Source organism: Manis javanica, chromosome 10 (genome assembly GCF_040802235.1).
Source record: "Manis javanica isolate MJ-LG chromosome 10, MJ_LKY, whole genome shotgun sequence".
NCBI classification, from domain to species: domain Eukaryota; kingdom Metazoa; phylum Chordata; class Mammalia; order Pholidota; family Manidae; genus Manis; species Manis javanica.
The window spans coordinates 826994-852863 of NC_133165.1; the positions used below are offsets into that span (position 1 = coordinate 826994).

Genomic DNA, 25870 nt, shown 5'->3' on the forward strand with positions numbered 1-25870 from the left:
CAGGCTCGGGCCCAAGGGCGACCACAACTGGACCTACAGGAGAGCTGCCCCAGCAGGCTGAGCCCTGCAAGGTGGGGCCAGAGTGGGGAGGGTGCGTCCTGGGTGGGGAGGAGCCTAGCTGGGCCCTCGCTGGCCCGCAGCAGGTCCCCGTGGCAGGGGAGGGTCGGCTGCCAGCACCAGAGGGTGCAGGGCCCTCAGCCCAGTCCATCCCCTGCACCCAGCCCGGCACTACTGCCCTGCCAGGCCTCCTTGCAATCCTGGCACCAGAAGCCCGTGACTTCCTTCCCTGCCCCCTGTCCCTGACCTCTGGGGACAGGGAGGAGGGGAGGCCAGGGGGGAGGGGCCAGGGGAGCTCCAGTCCGGTGCCATCACGCCAGAGTCAGGTGGCACCAGGGCTCAAGGAGAACGCGGAGTCCCCACTGGCCCCCGGCAGATGCGTCTCCAGGTGAGAGTTTCTGCAGGCAGGCCTCCCCCATCCAACCCTGCCCCCGCCTTTGGGGTGGAGGGGGAAGCCTGGGCGAAGGTGCCTGGCAGCGGGTGGCACTCACCAGTCATGGCCGTGGCTGCGGGGAAACGCCAAGGGCCCTTCCTGCAGCCCTGGGTGCTGGGGCTCGAGCAACCTGCCCTTTTCCTGCCCACAGATGCAGCTCCTCCTGAGGGTCCTCCAGCTCCTGCTCCTGGGGGGAAGGGGTGAGTCCCCAGGCCAGGGTGTCAGCAGCCCTGGAAACTAGGCCTCTGACCCCCAGGGCAGCTGGGGTGCTCCCAGAGGGCGTGCGGGGGCTGAGCTGCATCCGACCCCTCGTCCCAAGCGCCCGTACCCCCAGGCTGCTCTGGCTCCTTTCTGCACAGCTCGGTCCCAGGAGGCAGGCCTGGGGGATCAGGGGTTAATGCAGGCCTTGGGGCTTGGCGACCGGTGCCCTGTGGCGCGTGTCACTCTCTCTCCCTCCTGTGACTTTCCAAGTCCTCCCGTGAGGTGGCTTATCCATGTGGGACTCAGGAGGAAGCCGAGCCCCAGAGGGAAGCTTGGCCAGTGCCCCCTCCAGCCGGAAACTCCTCGGGCGACTGTCGGGCATCCTTTCTCACTGAAACTTCAAAATAGGGGCTGAGAGGCTGGCCAGCTGGCAGGCATGTGGCCGTCTGCCACCTTCTCCAGCCCGGGAGCCACCAGCCACCTAGGGGCTGCTTATGTCTAAATCACTTAGAATTAAATAAGATTAGAGATCCGGCTCCTTGGTCCCATGAGCACGTTTTTGTGACCAGCGGGCATCTTGCTGGACAGCTGACAGTGAGCACCCCATCACCGTGGACTCCCTCTCGGGGACGCTGTGGGCAGGTTGGAAGAAGGTTGACCACAGGCAACAGAGGCCAGCGGGGCTGGGGGGCCTGTGTCTCCGGGCCCCAGGCCTGGGCCGTTTTCACAGCAGGGCTGCCTGAGGGCAGCTTGCTGGCTGGCACAGTGACCTCGGGCTGTGCCCACTGGTGTCTCCACAGTGAGCGGCCTTGTCCCAGAGCCCCGCATCGTGGGGGGCATGGCGGCGCCTCCCCGGCAGTGGCCCTGGCAGGTCAGCCTCAGAGAGCGGGGCCGCCACACCTGTGGAGGCAGCCTCATCAGCCACCAGTGGGTGCTGACCGCTGCCCACTGCGTCTCCGGGTGAGTCCTGCCTCCCACGTGTGGGGAGGCCCCGGAGCAGCGAGATGGGAAACCTGGGGCCCTGGAGGAGTGTCTGGCCCCCCAGGACCCACCGCCCTCGACTACCTACCGGGGCAGAGCCCCGCAGGCTGGGCCCAGCACCTGGCTCTCTCCTCCGGGGATTTGCTGCAGACATGGGCCATTTGCTTCCAAACAGGAGAGGAAACATTTTCATTCTGTGTCAACGCTTAGAAGTAGGAACTTTCTCCAGTGATTTTCTTTACTGTGGTTAAACACATATAAAATGTATCTCAATCAAGTCTATGTCCCCCGTTTAGGGCATTGACCATATTCACATCCCCATCACCCCGCCCCCAAACGTTCTCATCTTCCCATGGACACTCCGTCCCCGGTGAACACACGCCCCCAGCCCCTCCCCAGCCCCTGACTCCCACCCTCCCACGTTCTGTCTCTGGATTCGACGACACGGATTTGCTCCTTAGTGCCCGGCTCAGCTGCCAGGGATGGTGCCCTCAAGGCCACACTGCAGGGGGCCGGGGCCGCCCTCCTTTCCGAGGCTAAACAACAGGCCCCGCTCCCCCCGTGGGCGCAGACCTCAGGCATGGCCATTTCTCTGCCTGTGCGCAGTTCCGCTGCGTCCATGTTTTTGCTGTTGTGAATTGTGAACCTGAGTGTATATGAAAGTAGAGAAATTTTAAGGAGCGAAATGCCCTTTGACAACACGTGAAAACTAAAAACCAAACCAGACCTTCAGGAAGCAATCCCAGGCCGACTTCTACAGGCAGATAATTTGCTATCAAGGATGGTAGCTCTCAAGGCTGAACCCTAACAGGTGCAATAATCAATATAAAATCAGCTGGCTCCGAGTGTGATTTTGAGGTACTTAAATCTTTCATGATTCTGTTGGTGTCGGGACCCTGTCTGGAATGTTCCTGGTACATTTAAGTCCTGGAAATAGTGGTCAACGGCTACTGGGGGCTCCCTGCGGACGTGCGTTGTTCCTAGCACACTGGGCAGACCGAGGCAAGTCCTACAACCCCCGCTCTCCATGAGGAAACTGAGGCAGAGAGAAGTGAATCATAAGCAACGGCAGATGCAGGATACCTGGAAAGGGCAGCGAGCCAGACCTCATGAGATGGAGTCATGGGGACCAGGGATGGTCCTGCCGGGACCATGGAGGAAGGGCACCCATGGGCAACAAGGGCAGCAGGCAGAGACTGCCTCCTGCAGGACTCAGAAACATCCGACTCCTCCACACACTTCCCGACGCACCCTTAGCTGTCCTCTGATGCCAACGGGGGGCATCCCGACATGCTCCACACATCCCAGAGCCCCCAGGCACTGCTCCACGCCCACGGGGCAGTCTCCCACCTGCCCCTCCACCCAGGCCCTGACCTGGGCCCCAGGCGCCCTGCCATCTAGGCACGGGCTCCCTGGCTCCCGTCTGGCTCAGGAAGAGCAGGGCCGTGGCCCGACTCACACACGGAGGGCTCACGACAGTCGAAGGATGACTCTCTCATCACACAGAGCTGGGGTCCCTCTTCCTGCCAGACTGGGTTTCTCGGGGATGCGACCCGGCTGGCATGTGTTCCCACACCTGGATCCAACTCTGGGGGCCAGGGTTGAGCAGAGGGTCCTGCAGGACTGAAGGAAGCTCCCGCAGGCACTGCCCTGTCCCCAGAGCTTGTCTGGGTGGGACCCTCACAGCCCACGGTGTCCCCCCACTTCCCGGCCAGATCTGTGAGGCTGCGAGACCTGCGCATCCAGCTGGGAGAGCCCACCCTGTACACCGATCCCCGGGGCTCAGTCTCCACAGGCGTGGCCAGCATCGTCCGGCACCCCTCCTTCAATGGGGATGCCCTCCAGGGCAGTGATGTGGCCCTGCTGAAGCTGGCACACCCCGTGCCCTTCTCTTCCACCATCAAACCCATCTCCCTGGCCTTGCCCGGCTCCCGCTTCCCTGCGGGCACCCTCTGCTGGGTGACTGGCTGGGGTGACATCAGGCAGAATGGTGAGTGAGGGGCAAAGAGTCGGGGGTTAGGGCTGGGAAGCCACTCTGAAGTGGAACGGGAGGCACTACAGGGGTCCCGTGAGTCGCCCCATCTCCCAGGGCCTGGCCCAGGCCTCACCCTGCACCCGAGTCCTGTCTGTCAGGCTCCGGCCCACCACCCATGTGATATGAATGCCTGCCCTCGGGAGGGGATCCGTCCAGCCGCGCTCCCAGCCGTTCCTGGAGGGCAAGCTGGGGGCCGGGCTGCACGTGCCACCTGGTGGTCCCCCTCCCGCCCACCGCCCCCTGCCTGGCAGTGGCCCTGCCCCAGCCCGGCAGGCTGCAACAGGTGGAGGTGCGCATCATCGACCTGCAGAACTGCCAGACGGCCTACCGCCCGGAGCCCATCGCCAAGGACATGCTGTGTGCTGGCCACTTCCAGGGCCAAAAGGGCTTCTGTGAGGTCAGTGCCCCAGCCAGCACCCTGTGCCAATCCACTGTGGGGCTTGGGAGAGTCACTGGACCCTCTGGGCCCCAGCTTACCCTGAAGTACAGTGGGGGCAGGGAAGCAGGGCCCCCGCTCACAGGGAATCTGGGAGAACCTTCCCCGTGCTGAGCAATAAGGCTCCCAGGTTTCCTCTTAACCCTCCGGGAGGCTGAGACACAGGCTGGGTCCTGGAGCTGGAGAGGGGCAGCCCCTTAGGGGGTAGTTCCGTGGGGCTGGGGCTGGGGCTCATGCCGGAGGCGGAACAGCGTCTGGCTCAGAGCCAGAGCTCTGTGAATATGTGTTGTAAGAATAAGTCCAGAGCATCCCGACGATAAGAAGCCAGAAAACAAGGCCCCGGCTGATAGCGCTGTGAGTGGTGCTGAAGGGCCCAGAGGGCCTGGGCCAGGCTGAAGGTGCCCCGTGACTCTGGGGTGGCAACGTGCCTTGCAGGAAGCCTGCAGGCCTGGGGTAACAATAATGGAAAAGTGCCCAAGCAAGCTGAGCTTTCACCAGCTGTGTGACCTTGGGCAAGTTGTTTGACCTCTGAGCCTGAGTCCTCAACTTCAGAAATGGGAGGTGGATGGAGTGGGTAGGCAGGGCTGCTGGGGGCCCAGATGCCCGTGGAGGCCCAGCCCATCCACCACCCTGCTACCTGGGCCCAGAGGGCTCGCCCTGTGCCTCCCCCCCAACTTCCTCCCCTGCAAGCTGATGCTGCAGGCAGCCTCTGCGAGTATGGGGGCTCCCCCTGTGGCATAGAACTGCCCCCTGACCCCGGCCTGTTTGTTTTCTTGTTTCTTCCAGGGCGACTCTGGGGGCCCCCTGGTCTGCCAGCTCCGGGACAGGCAGTGGGTGCAGGCAGCAGTGGTGAGCTTCAGCAGAGGCTGTGCCGAGCCCGGCCTCCCGGGGGTGTACACCAAGGTCTCTGCCTACCAGCCCTGGATCCGGCGCCACGTGCCTCTGCTGCGGTACTGCCAGAGGGGCTGACCCCCCCATGCCGTCTGCGGGACCCTTCTCCCCTTTCTGCTGTCCCTGCTTCTCCCACTGCCCCTTGCCCCCACTCCTGAGTGGCCAGCAGACAGCTGGAGCCCACGTCCTGGCTTTGAGAAGGCTGGCAGTTTGCCTGGCACCTGTTTGAGGCAGAGAGCTGGGCTCAGGATGGAAGCACAAGCTGGGGGGGCCTGGGGGCTGCAAGCACCCACCTGCACAGAGTAAATGCTCAGTATCCTGCTCCTCTAGCCTCTTCATTCAAACCATCCAGGGGAGCGGCAGCACCCGGCGAGACCCTGAGGGGTGTTGGCAGAGGGGGTCCTGGTGGGCCAGCCCTCGAGGCCCAGGCCTGACGCTCCCACCAGACGGGGTGGCTGAATGATTTCCAAGGTCTCTTGTTTAAAAGACAGGAAGCAACTTGGCTCCATTCTTTTGGAGCCTCTCTCTCTTCAGGGACTTTTATTGGCTATTTAACGTCCTGGGGACACCAGTGGACTGAGTGTGGCCCCTCCACGCTGTCAGGCCAACCCACGGGAGAGGGTCGCAGCCGGGCAGGATGGGAGGCAAACCTCCTCACATCAACACCAACAAAACACGTGTCACTGTGCGCTTCAGAAGGTGACACAGAGCCTGGCCGGCCAGGCTGCACCCCCACGACCCCTGTGAGCCCCGCCCCAGGCCTGCCATTCCCCGTGTGCCCCCCACATGCTCCCCCACCCCCATGCCTGCCCCCTCCAGGCCTGCCACGCTCCAGGTCCCCATGTGTACCCCATGTGCTCAGCACGCCCTGCTGACCCCACAGGCCTGGCTGGAGGGGTTCCTGGTTGTGTGTGTCTTGGGGGTCAGAGGTCCAAGGGGACCTTCCTCAACCTGGAGTGGTCGGCAGGCAGGGCCCCCAGCTCCTGGACCCACATCCAAAGGCCTGAAGTGGGCCCTGCGGCCTCGGAGTGGCCTGTGGGAGTCACAGGGCTCCTCTGTCCGTAAGTCCTCTGCATCAGCCTCTGCTGGGAATATCCTCCCCTTGCTGGAAGATGCCAGGTCTTCAGTGGAGGCCCCCGAGGCCCCTGCCCCCAACCCCAAACTTAAAAGCTGTGGAGAGGCGGGGTGCCTGCTGTCTGACCCTAGTGCCCACAGAGGCTGATGTGACACTGGAAGCCTCTTTTAAGGGGTCCGGGTGAGGGGCTGTGTGGACCCACTCCTGCTGTGTGACTCCGGACGGTACCATCCCCCGCCTGGTCCCCAGTCTTCCCATTAATACAAGGTTATTGCAAGCTTGGTCCCTGTTAATACAAGCTCTCAGCTCCAGGGGGTACCTAACCTGCACCCCCAGCTCCTCCCCCTGGTTCTTGGTGTAAACTCAGTTCTGCAGCTCAACCACACCTGGTGGGGAGTGTGTGTGAGGGAGATGGAGAGACAGACAGAGACAGAGACAGAAGGGGGGCAGCACGTGTGCACATGTGCCCCCCAGATGCAGCCCTGACCTGGAGGCAGGCATCACCGTGGCCGACAGAGCCCAGTACGGGCCAGGGCTGGCACCAGACATTCCCCTTTGCCCAGGATTTGCCTGTGGTCATCACCTCTGGGACCTGGGCCACCCTCCCCAGTGCAGGGACCAGGCTCCCACTGCTGCTGGAGCTCAGGGGGCCTCTCCCAGTGAGGCTGTGGGCAGGGCATGTCCCCCTTGGGAGCAGATTGCCATCCGGAGCTGGGCGAGGGTGGTGAGCAGGTGGGACGAGACGGGCTGGTGGAGGTGAGCTGGGATGGCCCGGAGGAAGCAGGTTGAGGGGTACTCACCTGTGAGGGTTTCTCCTGGGTGGGGCTGCAGGCCCAGAGGCCAGCCTAGGAGTGAACTCCCAGGAGCAAGGGTGGAGGAAGGGGCACCCAGAGGCTTTCAGCCACCCACCACTCCAGACCTCTGCCCACAACTCGCCTCACCACCACCCTCCCCAGCAGCAGCCCCGTTCCCCACCGAGATCAGCCACGGCTCAGCAAGGTTTGCCGAATGGCCCGAGAGGACACAGCTAGAAAGTGCAGAACCCTGGGGCACAGGGGCCGCTCCGCGGCTGTTTGTTACCTGTGAGCTCCACGCTCAGCCACATTCAGTTACGTCCTTCTGGGAGAAAAATGGCGTGGTGCTCGGATAGCTCGAGGCAGGCACCTCTGGGAAGGATGACCATGCTTTAATGCTTAAAAATCAGCTTTTCTGTGGTATAATTTAAGTATGCCCATAATTAAAATTCACCAATTTTAAATCTACCATTCAGCATTGGACAGATGTACACAGTTACGGAGGTGCCGCCACAATCAAGTCATGCAGCACGCCCAGCTACCCCTTTGCCAGGTGCCCACCCCCCCACACCCGCAGCTGGGGAGGGGCAGGAAAGTTCTGGGAGGGGGCAAAGGTGGGGGAGGGGCAGCAGGCCAGGCTCCCCGGCAGGCCTGCCTGCTCAGCAGACCCCGAAGGGAGGGGTGTCATCCCACCTGTCCTGCTCAGAATGCAAATGGTCTGCTCAAGGGTGCACAGTCAGACCCCGGCAGGGCCAGGGTGGGCCCCAGGCATCCTGGCTGCAGTCTTTTCTCCTCCCCTGGGCTGGGTGGGGGGTCATTGCTGTCCCCTCCAGGAAGCCCTCCCTGTTCCCTGTGGGGCACACTGGCACCTCTCCTCTGCCATCTGGGAGCCTGGTCTTGGGGGTTCCTCAGGAGGGTCCTAGCCTAGCAAGGACAGCTCAGGCCCCTGTGATGGGAGTTTCCGGTCCAGCCCACCAGCGTCCCCATCCCCACACCCGCCCCAGTCCCGTGCCTGCCACCACAGCAGCCCAGGCAGCCCTTCCCAGCGGTCCTCTGTCTGGCCAGGGCCTCATGATCTAGCTGACCAGGGGCCCAGGGAGGGGCCGGGACTTCCCTGACACCCACCCCCACGCCCTGCCCAGCTCTCCTGTGCTTTGGGAGGTGGACTCCTGGTGTCCCTCTGTCCCCCCCTGGATGGGACAGAAGTTGGTGAACTGAAGAAGGCCTTGAAAAGGCAGAGGAGGCTCCTACCGGTTGTGCTAGAGCCCCCCTGACATGTGTGTGTCACCAGTGGGCATGTGTGTGCGTGCACTTGTGTGCAGGATAATTAAATCTGCCATCTATGTAAGCACAAGGCTTCCATCTTTAAAAAGCAAGCAAAGCAATTTTCAGCAACCTTGAAAAACAGTGTTAGAGCGTTCATTTAGTTAAAAGCCTCAAAACAATGAAAAGGCGCCCAGAGGTCCGGTTGGCATGGGAGAAGCAGAACTGGAGGAGATTGAGTGGGAGCCGCCACCCTGGCTGAGATGGGCGCAGACCGCACAGCGAGATGCCCAGCAGTGAAGGGGCGCTGCTTGTTACAGGGTTTCAGAATTGAACATGTGCTTCCTTCCAAATGCTAGCAGAGATACATCTATTGCCTTGTGTCCTATGTATCAGGTGTAGCATACTATGTATCATGTATATTATATTATGTATCGCATATATCACATGTATTATGTGTCACATATTATGGATGACACATTATTCAGCCCCGATATCTGTCTCCCTTTTGTGTCCTGTGTTGGATTCAAAGACTTAAAGGGGTGCAGGCACATCTCATTCAGCGCCATGGCCACAGAGGAAAAGAGACCCCAGTATAGGATGGACTCCATTCTGAGTAAATGTGCAGGTGGGGGTTTATCACCAAGGAACAGAGGGATGGTGGCCACAAACTTGCTAGGAGGAGACGTCAGGTCTGGGGAATTCTGGGTGAAATGCATCTAAGGGAATCCCTGTGGATGCAGGCCAGGGTGATAGATGCCACGGTGGGCGTGAGGCGTTTTGATCAGATACCCAGAGTGGTCAGAGGCTGGCTTCCATCACAGGGTGAGCTAAAACCTCTGTATGCGCCGCTCTCCACACCGCAGGACCTCAGACGTCAGTCAGGAGGAGGCATGCAGGTCACTCTCCCGAACTGCCACAGGGAAGCTCAGGGCACTGCCCCTCAGGGGCAGGGTGTGCCTTGTCCAAAAAGTGCTCAGAGGAGGGGCGCTCCACCCTACAATTCAGAGCACCAGGTGGGGAGGGCCAGTCCCGTGGCCAGGGCCGGCCACCACCCTGCCTGTCCGTCCACCCCACCTCCTCACTCTCCCCTGGGCATGCTGGTTGCCGGGGCCCCCAACCCACCTCCTGGCCTCCTGACACCCTAGAGCCCCTGCAGCCCCCACTGCTGCCCGGGGCCCCCTCTTGGGCCCTGGGGGCACCTTGCACTGCCCAGGAGCCTCTGTCTGGGTGACTGAGTGTTCAGTCCTGTCCGTGTCCAGACTTTGGCTTCCTTGCTCATTTGCACTCTGTCCAGGAGTGTGAGGAAGCCCCTCTTGCCGTCTGCGGCTCGGAGCCCCCCAGTGCTGGCACATGGTGTTTGCCTGACGCTGGTTCCCCATCGATGCGTCTAGGTGTGTGAGCATGTGTTTAGGAGACCATCTTCACCCGCCGAGCGCCTTGCTGTCTCTCTGGGGAGCGCGTGGCTCTGGGTGGGCCCCTCTCTGGACCTTCTTCTCTCCCGTGCCCCTTTTCTCCTTAGAGCTGGAACACGTTGTCTTGATTAGTTTGCTGAGAATTTCTGTTCATGATGAGTATGTGTTGAATTTTGTAAAATTCTTTTTCTTCATGTAAGGATGGGATAATGGTTTTTCTTTTTAGTTTAATATGGTAAATCACATTGATTGATTTTCACATGTTAAAGCATCAACTTTCCACTCCTGGAATGAATTGTCCTTGGCCACAATGTGTCTGTCACTCTTTTATAGTTCGAGGAATCTGATATGCTGAGGTCGAGTTAAGCATTTTGATGTCCCTTTAAAGGAGGGATCTGTAACTTCTGATCTGTTGTTTGTTTTATAATGTCTGCCTAGTTTTCTTATCAAAACTTCTCTTGGCTCTGATGTGCCATCTTTCTCCTGTGTCTCTGAATTCGATCTGCTAAGGTTTTGTTGGGAATTCTTGCGTGTGTGCCGATGATGGGTATTGCTCTGCAGGTTCGTTCCTGCGCGTCTTCGTCCGATTCTGGCGCCAGGGGGTCCCGGCCTTCGCGACAGGGGGTCGCTACTGGTTCCTCCTCTGCTATTTTCCAAACAGGTTATGAAGATTTGGCATTATTTCTTCCTTAAATGTTTGGTAAATTTACAAGTGAAATCATTTGGGCTGGGAGTTTTGTTTGCGGGGTTTCTGACCACAAATTTAGTCTGAGAAATAGACGATTTTGAGAAATTGACCACAAATCTGGTTTGAGAGATTGTCTGGAGACAATCTCTTTTTTCTTTTTGTAGTTTGTACCTTTCAGGGGGTCAGTTCAATGCATCTAAGTGCTCAGATGCACAAGTGCGGCGTTGCTCACGGTGTGGCCATCGTCCTGTAATGCCCTCAGGCCTGTAATGACGTCCCCTGGAGCAACTGACTTGGCTTCCTGTGGTGCTTCTACATCCGGGGCACCTGGGGCTCGGCAAGGGGCCCTAGGGTGGGGCAGGGGGCTCCCACCCTGGTGCTTTCCCCTTAGCTGGCCTGGATCCCCAGGAACCCAGGCCCAGCTCAACCCAGGCTGGGCAGAACCGGAAGGCGTGGGCAGAGGGCAGGCAGGCCAGCCCCTCTCAATATCCCGCCTGGGCCAGAGGGCAGATCCAGCGTCGTGCCAGACAGACGTCCCCCAGGGGGTCAGGCCCTGCATTCTGGGTCCCCTGGGGCCATGGGGCAGCGCCAGGGCCAGCCTCACCGGCTCACGGGCTGTGCCCGCACACAGCCCACAGCCCTGATGGCCCCGTGCAGCCTCAGTGCGCCACTGACACCACTGTGGAATTTGTAATCATTTTTGAACAAGGGGTCCTGCATTTTCAGTCTGCCCTGGGCCCCCCAAATCAAGCAGCCACCCCTGCGTGGTGTATGTGGCATTTCTTTCTAGACAGCGAGCCTGGGATCTTGCAGGATTCGAGCACCTTGAAGGCAGCCGTGGTGTATGTTCCCTGTGGCTGCTGCAGGGAGCATCACAGACTTCCGGGTGTGATGACCGATTCTCCTGCAGTTCTGCGGGTCAGACACCTGACGCGGGCCCGGCCCGTGGAGCTGGGGGGGCGCAGGCCAGCGGGGCTGAGGCGAGAATGACAGCATGGTGATGCACTGCCATCCAGGCACGGGCACGGCGCCATGCTTGGCTTGACACAGAGCAGACGGAGCAGACGGACGTCCAGCCATGGCCTCTGCACCAGCTGGTGCACACACGGCCTTGTCCTGCCGGCTGGGAGGACCTGGACGCAAGGACACCTCAAGAGCCACAGGACAGCCGGCGCCAGACCTGGGTCTCTGACGCCATTCTCCACCGAAGGCACCAGGCTCCTCAGAGAAGCGGCCGCTCCCCGGACCGAGGCAAGGCACGTGCGGGAGGAGCTGGAGTCTGAGCCACCCCCAGCCCAGAGGGGCCCAAGGGCATGGCAATTAAATGTCAGGTGGGGCCTGGAGGGATCCTGGGACAGAAAGAGGACATTAGGGGAAAGGAAAGTTTGGAATTCAATGAATACAATGTATCATGTTGGTTTATGATGGTAACAATGAACTATACCAACGTTCATAATAGAGGAAATTGTACAGGGCACATGGCAGTGTCTATACTATTTATAATTCCTTATGACTCTAAACCTGTTCTGAAATAAAAAGTATTTTAAAAAAGAAAGAAAGAAATGCGTTCCAGGCTGGCTCCGGGGCGCAGTTAGACCCCGGCAGGGACAGCTCAGGCCCCCATGACGGGAGTTTCCGGCCTAGCCCGCCCGCCCCAGTGTCCCTTCCCCACACCCACCACCACCGCAGCCCTGGCAGCCCTGGCAGCCCTTCCCAACGGCCCTCTGTGTGGCCAGGGCCTCGTGACTGATCAGTGGCCTGGGAGGGGCCGGGCCCTCCCTGCCTGCCGCCCACCCCCACGCCCTGCCCAGCTCCGAGTCACAGGCTGGGTGGGAGGGTCCCTCCGAGACTCCAGGTCAGCGACCCCTCACGCGTGTGGGGACACCGAGGCCTGGGGCTGCCTGCTGCTCCAGCAGCATGTGGCTTCTCGGGCACAGACTTGTCTCGCTGCTGCCGGCACCTGGCCTGGAGCCTCTGCTCAAAAGCGTGTGTCCCACGTTGGACCCCGTGGCACCACACCTGTGGGGGGCCCGAGCTGAACCCCATATGGCTGCACAGGAGGTTTAGGTGTCCTGCAGGGGACCTGCCCCCGTCGGCCCTGCTGTGGGGAGCAGGCCAGATCCTAGGCGGCCCCGCCAGGGCCCAGGCGGCCTGATGGCGCCTAGTGCAAGGGCAGGGCGGGCCTGGAGGAACCCAGGTCCTCTGACTCCCGGACCGCCCATGCCACGCCCGGGTCCCCCGGTGGGACTTCAGAACCCTCACCTGTCCCAGTTCAGCTTGCTGGCAGCAGGGGTCCCCTCTCCCCACCTGCACCCCATCACACGTGTGGAAGGCAGAATGGCGGTTCTCCCAAGGCACCTTCATCCTAACCCCCCTCCCTGCAGTCACGCGAGCTCACAGAGCAAAGGAGGCCTTGGGATGAGAGGGTGTCCTAGGCAACCCAGCTGGGCCCAGGGTCATCATGAGTTCTTAAAATGGCACAATCCTTACCAGCTGTGATCGGGAGACAGTGTGATGGATGCGGGTCAGAGATGCCATGCGACTGGCCGTGAAGACCCGGAGGAAGCCGTGGGCAGAGATACCAGTGCCTCTAGAAGCCAGAAACCGCAGGAAACAGCCCCTTGCTCACTTCTTCCTCCTCGGTGGTCCCAGCCCAGGGCCACCGCATCAGAGCCTGAGCCCCCTGGGCAGCCAACCCTCCCCTCCCCACACCTGTCCAGCCGCTCAGGTAGGTGCTTGGGGTCCTCCTTCCGGGGAACCCAGGGGGAACTGCAGGGCCCTGTGAGGGCTGGGGCTTGTGGCAGGACCACAGGGGGAATTCAACAAGGCTGATACAAAACCAGCATAAAAAATACTGTATTCCTAAATATCAGCCACCAGTAACTAGAAAATAAACCTAAACATAATCGCATGTTCCATACATTTAAACAAAGGTGGGCAAGCTGTCTACCCTAGAAAGGATAAAACATGGCTCAGAGAAATTGTTAAGGCCCTAAGTAGGTAGAGATGGGTCACATTTCTGGGTTGTTAAGATAGCAGCTCTACCCAATATTGGTTTTTAGGCTCATGCAATTCAAATCACTATCTCAGCAGTCTTACTTTTCAAAGAAACAGACCATTTGATTCTCAAGTTAAATTGAAAACGTAAAGGACGTAGCAAAGCCAGGGCGACGAGGAGAATGGATAGCGTGGCGCACTGTCTGCTCAGCCAGGACTCGCCCCGTGGCTACCAACAGTCAGACAGGACTGTACAGGGGGGCGGGGGGACGGGGAGAATGTGACACAGATAAAGGGACAGAGCAGAGCCGAGATGTAGATCCAAAGATTACAAGGTCCTTTGACTCATGAGGACAATGTTGCTGAGATGGAATGGATAATCGGGCACCTTATCAATGCGTGGTGTCCGGCCGATAAGAGCCCGGTGCAGGAAGGAGGGACATGTGGGCCCCACCGCCCACCCTACACAGGAATTCATAGGAGATGGATTTATGTGGAACGTGGTGCTGATGCGATTCAGCTTCTAGAACAAAGCAGGAGAATATCTTCATGATAAGGGGGACCTCGTCAGTAAGAAGGAATGGATCACAAAGGCCCACAGCAACCGGGGTGAATCTCAGAATTAGCCGCCGTCCGATGAGACACACAGGCCCCCTTCCCTGGGACGTCTGGGAACTGGCGAGACCAGCCCCTGGGGGTGAAAGTCACACGGTGGCTTCTCTGTGGGTTGAGTGAACGCTGTATACCTTGTCTGGGGTGCTGGTTACCCAGGCTTTACAATCATCAAAACTCATTGAGAACTGGACTCTCCAGGTCTGTGAATTCTGTTGTAAGTTAGTCTTATTTAATTTAAAAGTAAAACATCTAGATTCCAGTTCTGCTCTGACATGTACAGAACTTGGCAGTGATATTCCCGTCCTCACAAGGCAGAAATGAAGGGCAGGTGATGGCTTGTCCGGGAGCCCAGGCCGCACGGCCAAGCTGCGAGACCCCCTGGAGCAGAGGCTGCAGGGTCTGCTAAGGTGCAGAGGAGGCTGAGCCCAGGGGGCTCGAGAGTCAGAAATGCCGGGGGCCCCAGTCCCGGGAGGCGCACACGGCGACGATTCTTTCCTCCGGGAGCTCTCAGGAAGATCTGAGAAATGTTCCTTCACAGTTCTGGTAGGAGGAGGGGAGATCGCCAACGACGTTCACGGGGGTCCCTTTTCTGCAGCAGCGGCCTGTCCTCAGGGACACACACTCACCGGGCGAGGGGAGAGGAAGGAGACCCACTCAGCGCGCAGGCCACCCCGCAGCTCAGGCATGGAGGCCTGCCAGGCTGCACACGTGGGACAACAGGATGCCCGCTGTCACAGACCTTCCCGTCCCAGCCAGGTCTCCCGTGTGGCCCTAATGAGTCACAGAGAACATAGAATGAGGACGCAACTTCCAGGGAAACCAGAGACAACCGGCACAAACCAGAAGCCAGAGCAAGTAGAGGCCTCACCCACAGCGAGCAGCTCGCCTCAGCTGGGCAAACACATGCTCACCCTGAAGGCTGTCCGCCTGTGCTCTCTGTTCCCATCACCCAGGACCAGTGCCTGGCCCCTGCCTCCAGCCACAGGGCACGCGACAGGCAAGGAAAATGCGGTCTGGAGAGACGAAGGGACAGAACCAGACCTGGATGTGCCGGAGATGTGGGGACCACCAGACTGAGGATTCTAAACGACATGGCGACATGCCAAGGGCTCTAATGGAAAATGTGAGCGCCATGTAAGAGCAGGTGGGTGGCGTAGTCAGAGAGACAGGAAATCTAGGGGCTGGAAAACATGTGGCGGAAATGAAGAACCATTCAACATCTTACCGGAGTCATTTATATGTGCAAATAGACAAGAAAAGGAAATCAAATGGAAGGACTGGGAAGGAAGAAATAAAATCGCCCATTTGAAGAATGTGCATTTAGAAAAGTCCCATTTAGACAAAGAACAGACAAAAACAAATTCCCAGAACTAATAAGATATTTTAGCAAGGTCGCAAGACGCAACACGCCTCTGAGGACAGACCAAGGGTCTCAGTGAATAGAGAGAGCCCTGGTTCATGGATAAGGAGACGACGTCGTTCGGATGCCATATCTTCCCAACTTGATCACAGATTCAATGGGATCCCAATAAACATCCCACAGAATTATCTCATGGACGTCAACAAACGCATTCCAAAGTTTATGTGGAGGGGCAAAGGCGCAGAACAGCCAACATGATACTGAATAAAAAGAACAAATTCGGAGTTCTGACCATACCCAACTTCCAGGTTTATTATAAATGGCAACAATATTGATGAAAGAATTGACAAATAGCTCAATGGAACGGAGTAGAGAGCCCAGAAACAGACACACACGAATATAGAGAAATGATCTTTGGTAAAAGAACAAAGGCAATTCAGTGGAGAAAAAACAGCCTTTTCAACAAATGGTGCTGAAAAACTGGACATCTACTTGCAGAAAGATTAATCTTGACACAGACTTTTCATGAAAATCAGTTCAAAATGGATCACAGACCTAAGGTCAACAGCAAAATTATAATATTTCAGAAGAAAACAGATAAAATATAGATGAATGACCTTGGGTTTGGTGATTTTACATAAAACACCAAAGGCATGATCCATGAAAGGAAACAATTGATAAATTAAACTAAAACTGAGAACTTCTGCCCTTCAAGAGACACTGTGGAGAGAACGAAAGCCACAGACAGGGAGAAATCTTTGCGGAATGCACAACTGATGAAAGACTGGTTTCAAAAATATACAAAGATTCTGAAAACTGAATGGTAAGAAAGCAGGTGACCAATTAAAAATGGGCCAGAGATGTGAAGGGACAGAACCAGAGATGCACTGATGGCAAATGCTCTGCATCCTTTGTCTACAGCAGGGTGGGGCTGGGGTGAGTGCCCACAGGGCACAGGAGGGGCCCCCCAGTTGGCAATGGGGGCTGCGGGGGCTCCAGGTGAACTGGAGGCCGGGAGGCGTGCTGGGGGCCGTGGCAACCAGCAGGCCCAGGGAGAGTGAGGCGGTGGGGTGGACAGACAGGCAGGGTGGTGGCTGGCCCTGGCTGTGGGGGGCGGGGGACAGGGCTGCGGCCCAGGGTGGCTGGCTCTGTCCTCTTCTGTTATCTCACCGTCACTTCCAACTGCCTGTGCCTCTGCGATGACGCTCAGATCCCCCAGATAACGAGGCCCCACTGAGGTCGGCCAGCGGCCCGAGGACACCCAGGGACGGCGCCGTCCCACCTCCCCAGGACTCGGGTCTGCTGTCCGGGCGGGGGCCTGGGGCCTGGGGCTGGGCCTCACCGGCTGCCGCTCTGCATTGGAGGGCAGAATGCCCCTCCTCTGAGCTCTCCTGGTCTGAAGGGATAAATGGGGAGGGAGAGCGGGCTGGTGGGGAGCAGCAGGCACAGGCCAAGGTGGGCACCCTCTCCCCAGACCCCCAGAACTGAGCCTCACATGTGGACCCTGGTTGCTGGGGTCCCGGGGCCCCGGCCTGCACCACAGCATGTGGCCCGCAGCCCCCAGCTCCCAACCGGCTCACGTTGCCCCTCCCCCTGCTCCTTACAGATGCTGCATCTGCTGGCACTGCCCCTCCTGGCCAGCCTGGCCCACACATCCCCTGGTGAGTCCCAAGCCCCAGCTGGCCCTGCCCCTGCCCAGGCACAGCGGAGGGGTGGCTCAGAGGAGCCCAGGGGCCGGGTGGGGTCCCGTCCTGAGGGCGCCTCCTGCCCCAGCCCCAGGCCGGGCCCTGGAGCGAGCAGGCATTGTTGGGGGGCAGGAGGCCCCTGGGAGCAAGTGGCCCTGGCAGGTGAGCCTGAGGTTCAACGAGCAGTACTGGATGCACTTCTGCGGGGGGTCCCTCATCCACCCTCAGTGGGTGCTGACCGCGGCACACTGCGTGGGACCGTGAGTCCAGGGGCTGGTGGGCGGGCCGGGCCTGGGCTCCCCCGACGCTCCGGGCGGCCAGGAGGTGCTCAGGCCCCGACAAGGTGCTCCATCCCCCAGGGAGCCCATGGACCCGGCCATGCTCAGGGTGCAGTTACGGGAGCAGCACCTCTATTACCGCGACAAGCTGCTGCCTGTCAGCAGGGTCATCCCCCACCCCGACTACTACAACGTCCAGGGCGGGGCAGACATTGCCCTGCTGGAGCTCCAGGACCCCGTGAACATCTCCGGCCGCGTGCAAGTGGTCACCCTGCCCCCTGCCTCGGAGACCTTCCCCCCCAAGACACCGTGCTGGGTGACAGGCTGGGGTGACGTGGGCACGGAAGGTGCGGGCACTGGCTGCGCCCACTACCCAGACTCTGGGGTTCCCTGGGGGTGCGGGGTCCCCACAGGGCAGAGGTCGTTGTCCTTCTGATGCTGCCTCCTCCCCTCCCCCCAGTACACCTGCCCCCGCCATACCCGCTGAGGCAGGTAAAGGTCCCCATCGTGGAAAACAGCATCTGCGACGCACAGTACCACACCGGCCTGTCCACGGGGGACAATGTCCAGATTGTCCAAGACGACATGCTGTGTGCCGGGACCAAAGAGAGAGACTCCTGCCAGGTGGGCCCCCGTGTCCTTCCCCAGCCCCCGCCCCACCTCCTGGGCCACTGCTGACCCTTCCCTCCCCAGGGCGACTCGGGAGGGCCCCTGGCCTGCAAGGTGAATGGCACGTGGCTGCAGGCGGGCGTGGTCAGCTGGGGTGACGGCTGTGCTAAGCCCGACCGGCCGGGCATCTACACCCGCGTCACCCACTACCTGGACTGGATCCGCCAGTACGTCCCCGAGGAGCCCTGAGCCCAGTCCCCGGGCCACCACCCGGGTGGGAGGAGCAGCGCACCCTCCTGTCCCCACACTGCAGCTTCCGCCTGGCTTCCTGGCCCGGCCGTGAGCCCCCTGCCCGGGAGCTGGCGGCGGGCACTAAGTGCCATAAAGAGCATGTGAGGCAGACGTGTCTGTGGCTGTGTTTCTGGTGTGGGTGTCACTGGGGGAGCGAGGGGGCCCAGGGTCCGCCGGGTGCCGCCACTGCCACTGTGGGTTCCCTGAGAATGGGCATCGCTGTGGGGCGGCTCCTCCAGCCCCGGAGACCCAGGCCACCTTCTCAGCCCACCGGCAGCCGTGTCACTGTGGTCGAGGGGCACGTGCAGTCAGGACACGTTGAGCACCACGGGCCATTCAGAAGGTGATTCCAGGACACCCCCGTGCCAGCAGGGAGTCAAGAGGGCGTGGCGCCCCTCCATACCCCGTGTCCCTTCAGCCACACAGCCCCTCCCTGCCCTCCACGTGGCATCTCCAGGCCCCCCTGCGGGTTGGCATGGGCATGCACCTGGGAGAGCTGTGGCTCCCTGGCCCCGTCCGGGTGACTGTTCTCCTTCCCTCCTTTGCGCCGTGCTCCTCCCTGGCCCCACCGTTGTGGCGCCCCCAGTGCCGCTGCATGTGGCTGAGGTCATGGTTTGATTCTGCAGTGCCCACTCCCCAGTGGACCTGCTCCGGGCTGCCCAGGAGGCTGGGTGTCCCCACCCAGGGCCTTAGGACCAGTGGCCGTGGCCGTTCCTACGTGCACACCCCGAATGTCTGCAGCGTGGGCCAGCTGGGGGCTGCCGAGGTCTGGGGCGTGCATGCCCTGCATGTTCTGGGCCGTGCCCCCTCGTTCCTCCTGCCCCAACAGCAGGGCACAGGCTTCCACGACCCTTCCTCTGTGGCTGGTCTGGTTTGGGGGTGTTTTCATTAAGCTTTCAGTTGATTTTTATATTTGGGGAGGAGGTCCCTTTGACAAGTGGAACACTCACCCTTGGCGTGGAGTGGATGGGTGTCCACTCTCTGGGGACACCCCGAAGCCCACCTGAGCACCCTCCCCAGGGAGCTCGAGCGCTGATCCCGGCCAGTCCCTCTCCGGGACACCTGGCGCCTCCGTCACTGCTCCTGTCCGCACGCCAGCAGTTTCTGCGTCAAGTGGCTGAGGCTTGGTTGCTCCATCAGCACACAGCCCCTGAAGTGCCCCAGTGCACCTGCTTCGGGCGCCCGTCTCCCGGAAGCGGGCGTGTAGCTTCAGGCTCTCTGTCCCTGCCCGCCCCGTGCTCCGCCAGCCGGTGCATCTGGCCAGGCCACCTGGGAGCTTATATTCTCTGGGACACACTGTCCTGTCCTCTGTCAATTGAGCAGTTTGAGTTTCAGATTCCATATTCATTTTTGGATTTTTCTATAAAGTGCTGTGTTCCCCGGGGTTTTGTTTGTTTTTCTGTTTGGACATGATCATGTGCATAAACAAAATACTGAGCTAAATCAACACCATCTCTTAGATGTATTCTGGGTTTTCAGGCTGGAAAGAACATTCTAAATCAATATTTACTTGAACTTTCAGACACAAATAACCTGCCTGTAAAGTATCTAGAAAGGACCTCTATTCCCATCAGGGGAGATTCTGAAATGACCCACCAGTCCCTTCTCCAGCCCCACCTGACTTCTGCAGACTTCAGGAGATGGGGGGCCAGGGGCCAGGAACAGGATGGAGGTGCCGGGACACACAGGACTTCTAGGGATGGGTGTGGAGGGAGGGAAGGTGGGTAGGCAGGGGCCTGGGGCCCCAGACCAGGGGAGCAGGGGAGGGGCCTTGCCTCTCAGCTTCCCCTTAACAGGCTTCGATCCCACGGGACTCCGCCCAGCCCCACCTCTGACAGGTACGCATAAAAGCGAGGTTGCCTTTTACCAGGGAGGGTCAAGCAGCCCATCCACAGCGCCAGGCTGAGCCATGTGGCACTGAGGGGTCCAGCCCCACTCTGTGCTGGCAGGGCCCCTCCCACGGGGCGCCCTGCAGGCCATGTGGCCCAGGATTGCCAGCTGTGAGGGCATCTCCAGGGCCCTGGCAGGGACACCCTTGGGGACAGGATGCCCCTCTCTGTACCTCAGCTTGCTCCCCTGTCACATGGGCAGAGATGGCTCACGTCACCCAGATGTACCACATGAATGCTCAGAATTTCTTTCTCAACAGCAGACCTGGACCCCTGGGGCAACCAGGGAGCTGTGGTAAGCCACCTGATGGGGTGTGGGTGGGGAGAGAGGCCCCCGTGCTGCCAGCAAGCTGAGCTGGGACAGGTGAGGGTCCTGACATCCCCCGGGAGACCCGGGCGTGGCACGGGCAGTCCAGGAGTCAGAGGACCTGGGCTCCTCCAGACCTGCCCTGCCCCTGCACTAGCTGCTGTCAGGCTGCCTGGGATCTGGCTCGCTCCCCACAGCAGGGCCGATGGGGGCAGGTCCCCTGCTGGACATCTAAACCTCCTGTGCAGCCGTCTGGGGTTCAGCTCGGGCGCCCCACAGGCGTGGTGCCACGGGGTCCAACGTGGGACACACGCTTTTGAGCAGAGGCTCCAGGCCAGGTGCCGGCAGCAGCGAGACAAGTCTGTGCCCGAGAAGCCACGTGCTGCTGGAGCAGCAGGCAGCCCCGGGCCTCGGTGTCCCCACACGCGTGAGGGGTCGCTGACCTGGAGTCTCGGAGGGACCCTCCCACCCAGCCTGTGACTCGGAGCTGGGCAGGGCGTGGGGGTGGGCGGCAGGCAGGGAGGGCCCGGCCCCTCCCAGGCCACTGATCAGTCACGAGGCCCTGGCCACACAGAGGGCCGTTGGGAAGGGCTGCCAGGGCTGCCAGGGCTGCGGTGGTGGCGGGCGTGGGGAAGGGACACTGGGGCGGGCGGGCAGGGCCGGAAACTCCCGTCACGGGGGCCTGAGCTGTCCCTGCCGGGGTCTGACTGCGCCCCCGAGCCAAGCTGCACACTTGCTGCCTGAGCAGGGCCGACGGGGTGACACCCCTCCCTTCGGAGCCTACAGACCAGGTGGACCTGTCAGGGCGCCAGGCGCCTCCTCTGCCCTCCCCCCCTTACGCCCCAGCGCTGCCCAGCGCGTCTCAGGCTCGGGGTGAAACCTCCCCTCCCCACAGCACACGCCCCTAGGAACCACGGTCTCCCGGCCCAGCTGGCGAATGACTAGCCGGGGGTCGGGGCGTTGCCCGCACACTCCAGTCATCTGCTGTGAGTCGTCTTAGTTCCCGTGAACCCAGGAGCTGGAGCTTCCAGGCTGCCACCCTTGCCCAGGGAAGCTGTGAGCCTGGAGGGGGCAGGGGGCTGTCCCTGCAGCATGGACCCACTCTTGAGCTCTTGGCGAGGGGCAGGCTGCCCCCACCAGGCAGGGTCACAGGGCCCTCGTCTGCCCAATGGGGCAGCAGGGGAGCCCTGAGCCCAGAGGGCCAGGACACGTGGCAAGTCAGGGGTCAGAGCTTCAGGACAGGGAGATGGCTGAGTGGGTGCCCTGCAGCCCCAGGACTGCCCAGTGGGGAGCCTTGCCCTGCCCTGCTGTGATGCTCCACCCCAGGGCCCCCACCTCTGCCCAGGCCACACCCACGCCTGCTGGGACTTCTCTCTGGGACCAGTCAGGCTTGGGGGACGATGGGTGGATTCGGCTGCTGTCTGAGCTGGTCTGGGGAAGCAGTTTCTTGAGGACACGTGGGCAGTGCCACAGAGACCGCATGGCCCTGGGGTGGCCACCTGGAGCCCGGGGCAGGCTAGTGCCACCCTCCTCCAGGGAGGACCTGAGGACAGCGGTCGTGAGCTTGGTTCTTAAATAAGTTAGTATTTATTCCACGTTGCCTCGATGACCCTCACCGCCCGCCCACTTCCCCTTCCCTTCTCTTGAGAGGCTGAATTTTCTTCATCAGATTATTGCAACGTTTAACCTGAATTTATAAGAAATGAAATGAAACAAGGGGTGTTGGCTGAAACTGCTGCACCTGTGCCCCGGGCCGGGCAGCGTGGGTTACTGCGCAGCCCCCCTCCCTGGTGGCAGGGCTGCTCCCCAGAGACCAAGTCAGTGGGTTTCTGAAATGCCCGAGCAGGACAGAATGTTGGGGAGTGGTGTGTGTGAGGGGGACAGAGACAGTGACGAGGGGTGGAGACAAACGGACAAGGACTCAGACTGTGAGTGGTGGTGAAGCGTGGCCAGGGCCCTTGGTGCCACCCTTAGGGCACGGTGGCCCCGAGCGCGATCCCTATAGACTAAGTGGACGACGTGAGGCCGGGCTCCGCCAGACAGCTTGCCTTCCCCCTCCTGGCTGTGTTCTGCTCCCTGCCCCGCAGACGCAGCGCTCTCCTACAGGGCAGCTGGCCGGGCCGCCTGCATGTCCTGGCGGGACCCCCGAACCTGGGCCCGCTGGACAGAGGCCCCAGGCAGGGGGCTGCTCCGCTCAGAACCGGAGGCTGCCTCCCTCTCAGAAGCTGATGCCCACCTGCGCCCCTCTGCCTGTCGGGAACCCAGACCAGGGTCCACGCGTGGCCTGCGGGGGCCACCACCTGCTGGGAACACCCCAAGCCCAGTGGCAAAGCTTACGTGGCATTGTGCCCTGAGCTACACGGGGCCATCTACACTGTCCCCTGGGGTGGGGGTGGCTAGGGAGCACCCTGCTTTCTCTGGGGGACTCTGAGGGACTTTGAGGTGCAGGCCCTGCCCCTTCTCTAGGGGGTTGCCAGAGGACATGGGAGACTCCGTTTTGTGGGATTCAGGAGGTGCCCGGGCCTCTGAGGAGGAAGCTCTGGGTTCTGGGGCTGCACCACGGCTGCTGTCCAAGAACAGGTCCCCACTGGGGCCCCCCACGTCCAGCGGCTCAAATGCATAGCTGGGGACGGTCAGGTGCTCTGTGCGGCAGTGGGGCTGGCTCCGCCGCTCCCCCTTGGCCGCAGGGTCCCCTCCTGCCGCGTCCACGAGCTCCGGGGCATCCCTGTGTGGTGGGGCCTCACAGGACGGGGTTCTCCGCCGCAGCGTGGTGCTGCAGCCCTCAGCCACAGGGGGCCGGGCTGCGCCCTCGTCCTCTGTGGGGGGGTCTATGGAGATGCAGGGGGGGCTCATCTTCTTCTTTCTGCGTGCCCCCAGGGCTGGCTCCGCCTCTGAAGCCCGGGCCTTCCGTTCCCCGGCTTCCGGGCAGCCTCCGCCCTGCTCCACCGAGGGCTGCCTCTGTTCATCCGCCCAGCCCGGCCGACCTAGGAAGCCCTGGGCGTCGGCACCATAGAAGCCACGCAGGTCTGGCTCTGCGCCCGACACCCCGTGGGCAGCAGGCGAGGCCGAGCTGGTGATGTGGCTGACCTCCTCGTCTGCCGGGTCTGGGGCCTCAGCCTCCTCCCCACCCGGGCCTGGCGGCCGGCTGGAGACACAGTGCTGTCCAAAGGCGTGCTTGTGGGTCAGGACTCTGGTGGGCCGTGGGGAGGTCCCCAGGGATGCCTGCCGGGGAGGCGTCTTCCCGCTGGGCTCCCCCCAGTCCGGGCCACTGTCCCCAGGGCCGTCAGTGTGCCCTTCCAGGGAGTTGGCATGCGTGGCCTCCTGCAAGCACATAGGCTCTGCTAAGGAAAGGGGCCAGGCAGTAGCCAGGGGTACAGGGGCCACCCCATCTGGGGTCAGACTGGGCTTGAGACCCCTCAAGGCTGGGATCCAGGGTGAGAGGGAGCTAAGGACGCTGGAGTCCCTTCCTCCCACTCATGCCAACTGTCCCACCCAGGGGTGCAGCCTGCAGGCAGGTGGCCCCCACCAGGGCCGGTCATGCTGGGGAGGGGCCGTGAGGGGCAGAGGACTGGGGGCCCAGATACCCTGCTGGGCACAAACATGGGCGGAGGTTCCCCCACCTTGTGCACCCCAGGATGAGCCAAGAGTGGGGTGGTCTGCGGGTGCAGGTGAGGCCCCGAAAGAACTGTTGCTGTGGGAGACTGAGGCTGTGGCCCAAGGAGGGGACAGGGGCATGGCTGGGCACTTTGTGGCCACAGGATCCAGGGACATGGTGCCCTTCTGTCCCATCCCTGCTGCTCAGACTTCAGTGGGGAGAGGGACCCCTCCCCCCTGTGGAGCCCCAAGCCTCAGCTGCAGGACTTGGGGGCTGATTCCCACCTGTCTGCGGAGCAGCCGGCTGAGGCTGGGGGAGTGGGCTGCAGCCCGAGGGGGCAGGGCATGGAGGGTGTCGCTGCCCCTGGCTGGGGTGGATGCAGCTATCGGGACCTGGAGGGTTGCGCAGGAGTCCACAGGCGGCGAGAGCTCGGAGGCAGCTGGGTCTGGGGCGGGAGGTGTACGGACCATGCAGCCACCGCCTGGCTGATCCCTGGACCCTACCCTGTCCCCCTGCCCCGCCCTCCACCCCAGGTCCACCCACGGCCTCTGCGAGGGGCCCTACCGGGGGCTGCGGGGCCCAGGTAGGTGTCCATCTCCACCTCCTGCGGCAGGCAGGGCTGAGGAGCTGAGGCCGGGGCCACAGGCCGGAACATGTAGCTGTCATTGGGCAGTGAGAGCACCCTGCACACAGATGCCTTGCACACGACCAGGGGAGCGGGGGTGCCCGGGCTCTGCTGGGCCGTGGGAACGGGGCGGGCGGGGGGCCCCTGGGCTGCCTCCAGCTCGAGCTCGGCGTCCAGCTCGGCGTCCTCGCGGGCCTCCTTGTTGGTCTCCTCCAGGTGCTTCATGAGCACGGCCACCACCACGTTGACCAGCACGAACTGGGCCACCAGCACGAAGGTGACGAAGTACAGGGGCGATATGGCCGGCAGGTAGCCGAGGCAGTGCTTGTCCTCCAGGGCGCACTCGCGCAGCGTGTCCTGGGGGGACAGGGCGGCTGCAGGCCGGGCCAGGGTCCCCCCGCGCCCACCCCGGGGCCGCACACCGGCCGGTACCTTCATGATGCCGTTCCAGTTGTCGCCCGTGGACACGCGGAACAGCGTGAGGAAGGCCATGCCAAAGTTGGAGAAGGTGGCATGCCTGCTCAGGCCCTCGCAGGGGTTGTCCTCGCTGCACTCTGCCAGGGGAGAGGCCCTGCCTGTCACCCCGCATGTCGCAGGGCGGGGCGCACGCCTGGCGCTGGAGGCCCCCTTCCCCAGGGAGGAGGCCATGCTCCCTCGGGGTACAGGGCCACAGTAGGGTTGGGGATTTGGGTGGGCGGGTGCCTGTAGGGGGCATCTCTGGGGGCCCCTCTCCATTCAAAGCAGGGCGATACGGCTCCTCTTCCAGGTGGAGGCCTGCCTTCAGACTTGGGGCTCTCCGGGTGGGCGCAGTCTCCACCAGCTCTGGCTCAGCCCCAGGACACCACCCTGCCCCTCCCCCAGGCTGCCTCTGGGTCAGCATGCCCTCCAGCCTGCGGAGGGAGGGGCTGCCCCGGGCAGGAGGGGCCCCAGATGCTGGGCCAGCGGCCGGAAGACTGCTCTGGTTACAGCCTGAGACGCCTCGCAGGCAGGTCCCTGGGGGCAGCTGCTGGAAGCCACTCGGACGCTCAGGAGACGCAGAAGGGACCAAGCTGCCACGGAGGGTCCCCGCCCACCCCGCCCACCCCGTCCCAGACCGACCAGCACCTCAGGCCTGGGGGTTCTAAGGAAATCCTCGGTGGAAATTTAAAAGGATGTGTGGCACCATGTGTCCCCTGACACACACAGGGTGTGCACACACTGATGCCCAGTGTGGCTCTCCTCTGGGCAGGGGCGTGAATGCGTGTGCATGTCCACGCGTGGGTCATGCATGGGTCTGGCCCCATGAGTGCTGCTGTGTGGATGCTCCTGTGCATGTCTGCTGTGTTCGCCTAGTGCAATGACGGGCTGAGG

The 25870-nt window shown here is 61.6% G+C and overlaps 3 protein-coding genes across 7 annotated transcripts in view; 2 read left to right on the plus strand and 1 right to left on the minus strand.

The window, feature by feature from the left end:
• The first annotated feature begins 178 nt into the window (after positions 1 to 178).
• LOC140843019 (tryptase gamma-like) lies at positions 179 to 5356 on the plus strand. Of its 2 annotated transcripts, XM_073214415.1 has the most exons (6): positions 179 to 445; positions 642 to 690; positions 1492 to 1651; positions 3388 to 3662; positions 3959 to 4104; positions 4930 to 5356. In XM_073214415.1, exons 1-6 carry the CDS (start codon positions 434 to 436, stop codon positions 5110 to 5112), a joined length of 825 nt encoding a protein of 274 aa, XP_073070516.1. In that variant the 5' UTR covers positions 179 to 433; the 3' UTR covers positions 5113 to 5356. The 2 variants fall into 2 exon arrangements, with proteins under 2 accessions (XP_073070516.1, XP_073070517.1); XM_073214416.1 differs by lacking the exon at positions 642 to 690.
• Positions 5357 to 16615: 11259 nt separating this feature from the next.
• On the plus strand, positions 16616 to 18213 carry LOC108402891 (tryptase beta-2-like). Its single transcript, XM_037005693.2, has 6 exons — positions 16616 to 16696; positions 16848 to 16902; positions 17015 to 17186; positions 17286 to 17551; positions 17665 to 17828; positions 17898 to 18213. The coding sequence occupies exons 2-6, from the start codon at positions 16848 to 16850 to the stop codon at positions 18060 to 18062; spliced, it is 822 nt and encodes a 273-aa protein (XP_036861588.2). The 5' UTR covers positions 16616 to 16696; the 3' UTR covers positions 18063 to 18213.
• Positions 18214 to 21855: 3642 nt separating this feature from the next.
• Positions 21856 to 25870, minus strand: part of CACNA1H (calcium voltage-gated channel subunit alpha1 H) — a 61257-nt gene continuing 57242 nt past the window's right edge. For 3 of the 4 annotated variants that reach the window (XM_073214414.1, XM_037005674.2, XM_037005673.2), the window contains 4 exons: positions 24953 to 25074; positions 24460 to 24877; positions 24180 to 24340; positions 21857 to 23621 (listed from right to left, as the gene is read on the minus strand). In XM_073214414.1, coding sequence (XP_073070515.1) covers positions 22656 to 23621; positions 24180 to 24340; positions 24460 to 24877; positions 24953 to 25074 — 1667 coding nt within the window. In that variant the 3' untranslated portion in view covers positions 21857 to 22655. Of the gene's footprint in view, positions 23622 to 24179; positions 24341 to 24459; positions 24878 to 24952; positions 25075 to 25870 lie in introns of all 4 variants that reach the window. The other variant, XM_037005672.2, reaches the window with a different exon arrangement.

Excerpts from the sequence above, each read along its gene's own strand:
- LOC140843019 (XM_073214415.1), top strand. Across the intron at positions 691-1,491 it reads CCTGCTCCTGGGGGGAAGGG|TGAGCGGCCTTGTCCCAGAG; the intron begins GTGAGTCCCCAG and ends GTGTCTCCACAG. Across the intron at positions 4,105-4,929 it reads GCCAAAAGGGCTTCTGTGAG|GGCGACTCTGGGGGCCCCCT; the intron begins GTCAGTGCCCCA and ends TGTTTCTTCCAG.
- LOC108402891 (XM_037005693.2), top strand. The coding sequence starts at position 16,848 with ATGCTGCATCTGCTGGCACTGCCCCTCCTGGCCAGCCTGGCCCACACA. Across the intron at positions 16,903-17,014 it reads CCTGGCCCACACATCCCCTG|CCCCAGGCCGGGCCCTGGAG; the intron begins GTGAGTCCCAAG and ends CTCCTGCCCCAG. Across the intron at positions 17,187-17,285 it reads GCGGCACACTGCGTGGGACC|GGAGCCCATGGACCCGGCCA; the intron begins GTGAGTCCAGGG and ends TCCATCCCCCAG.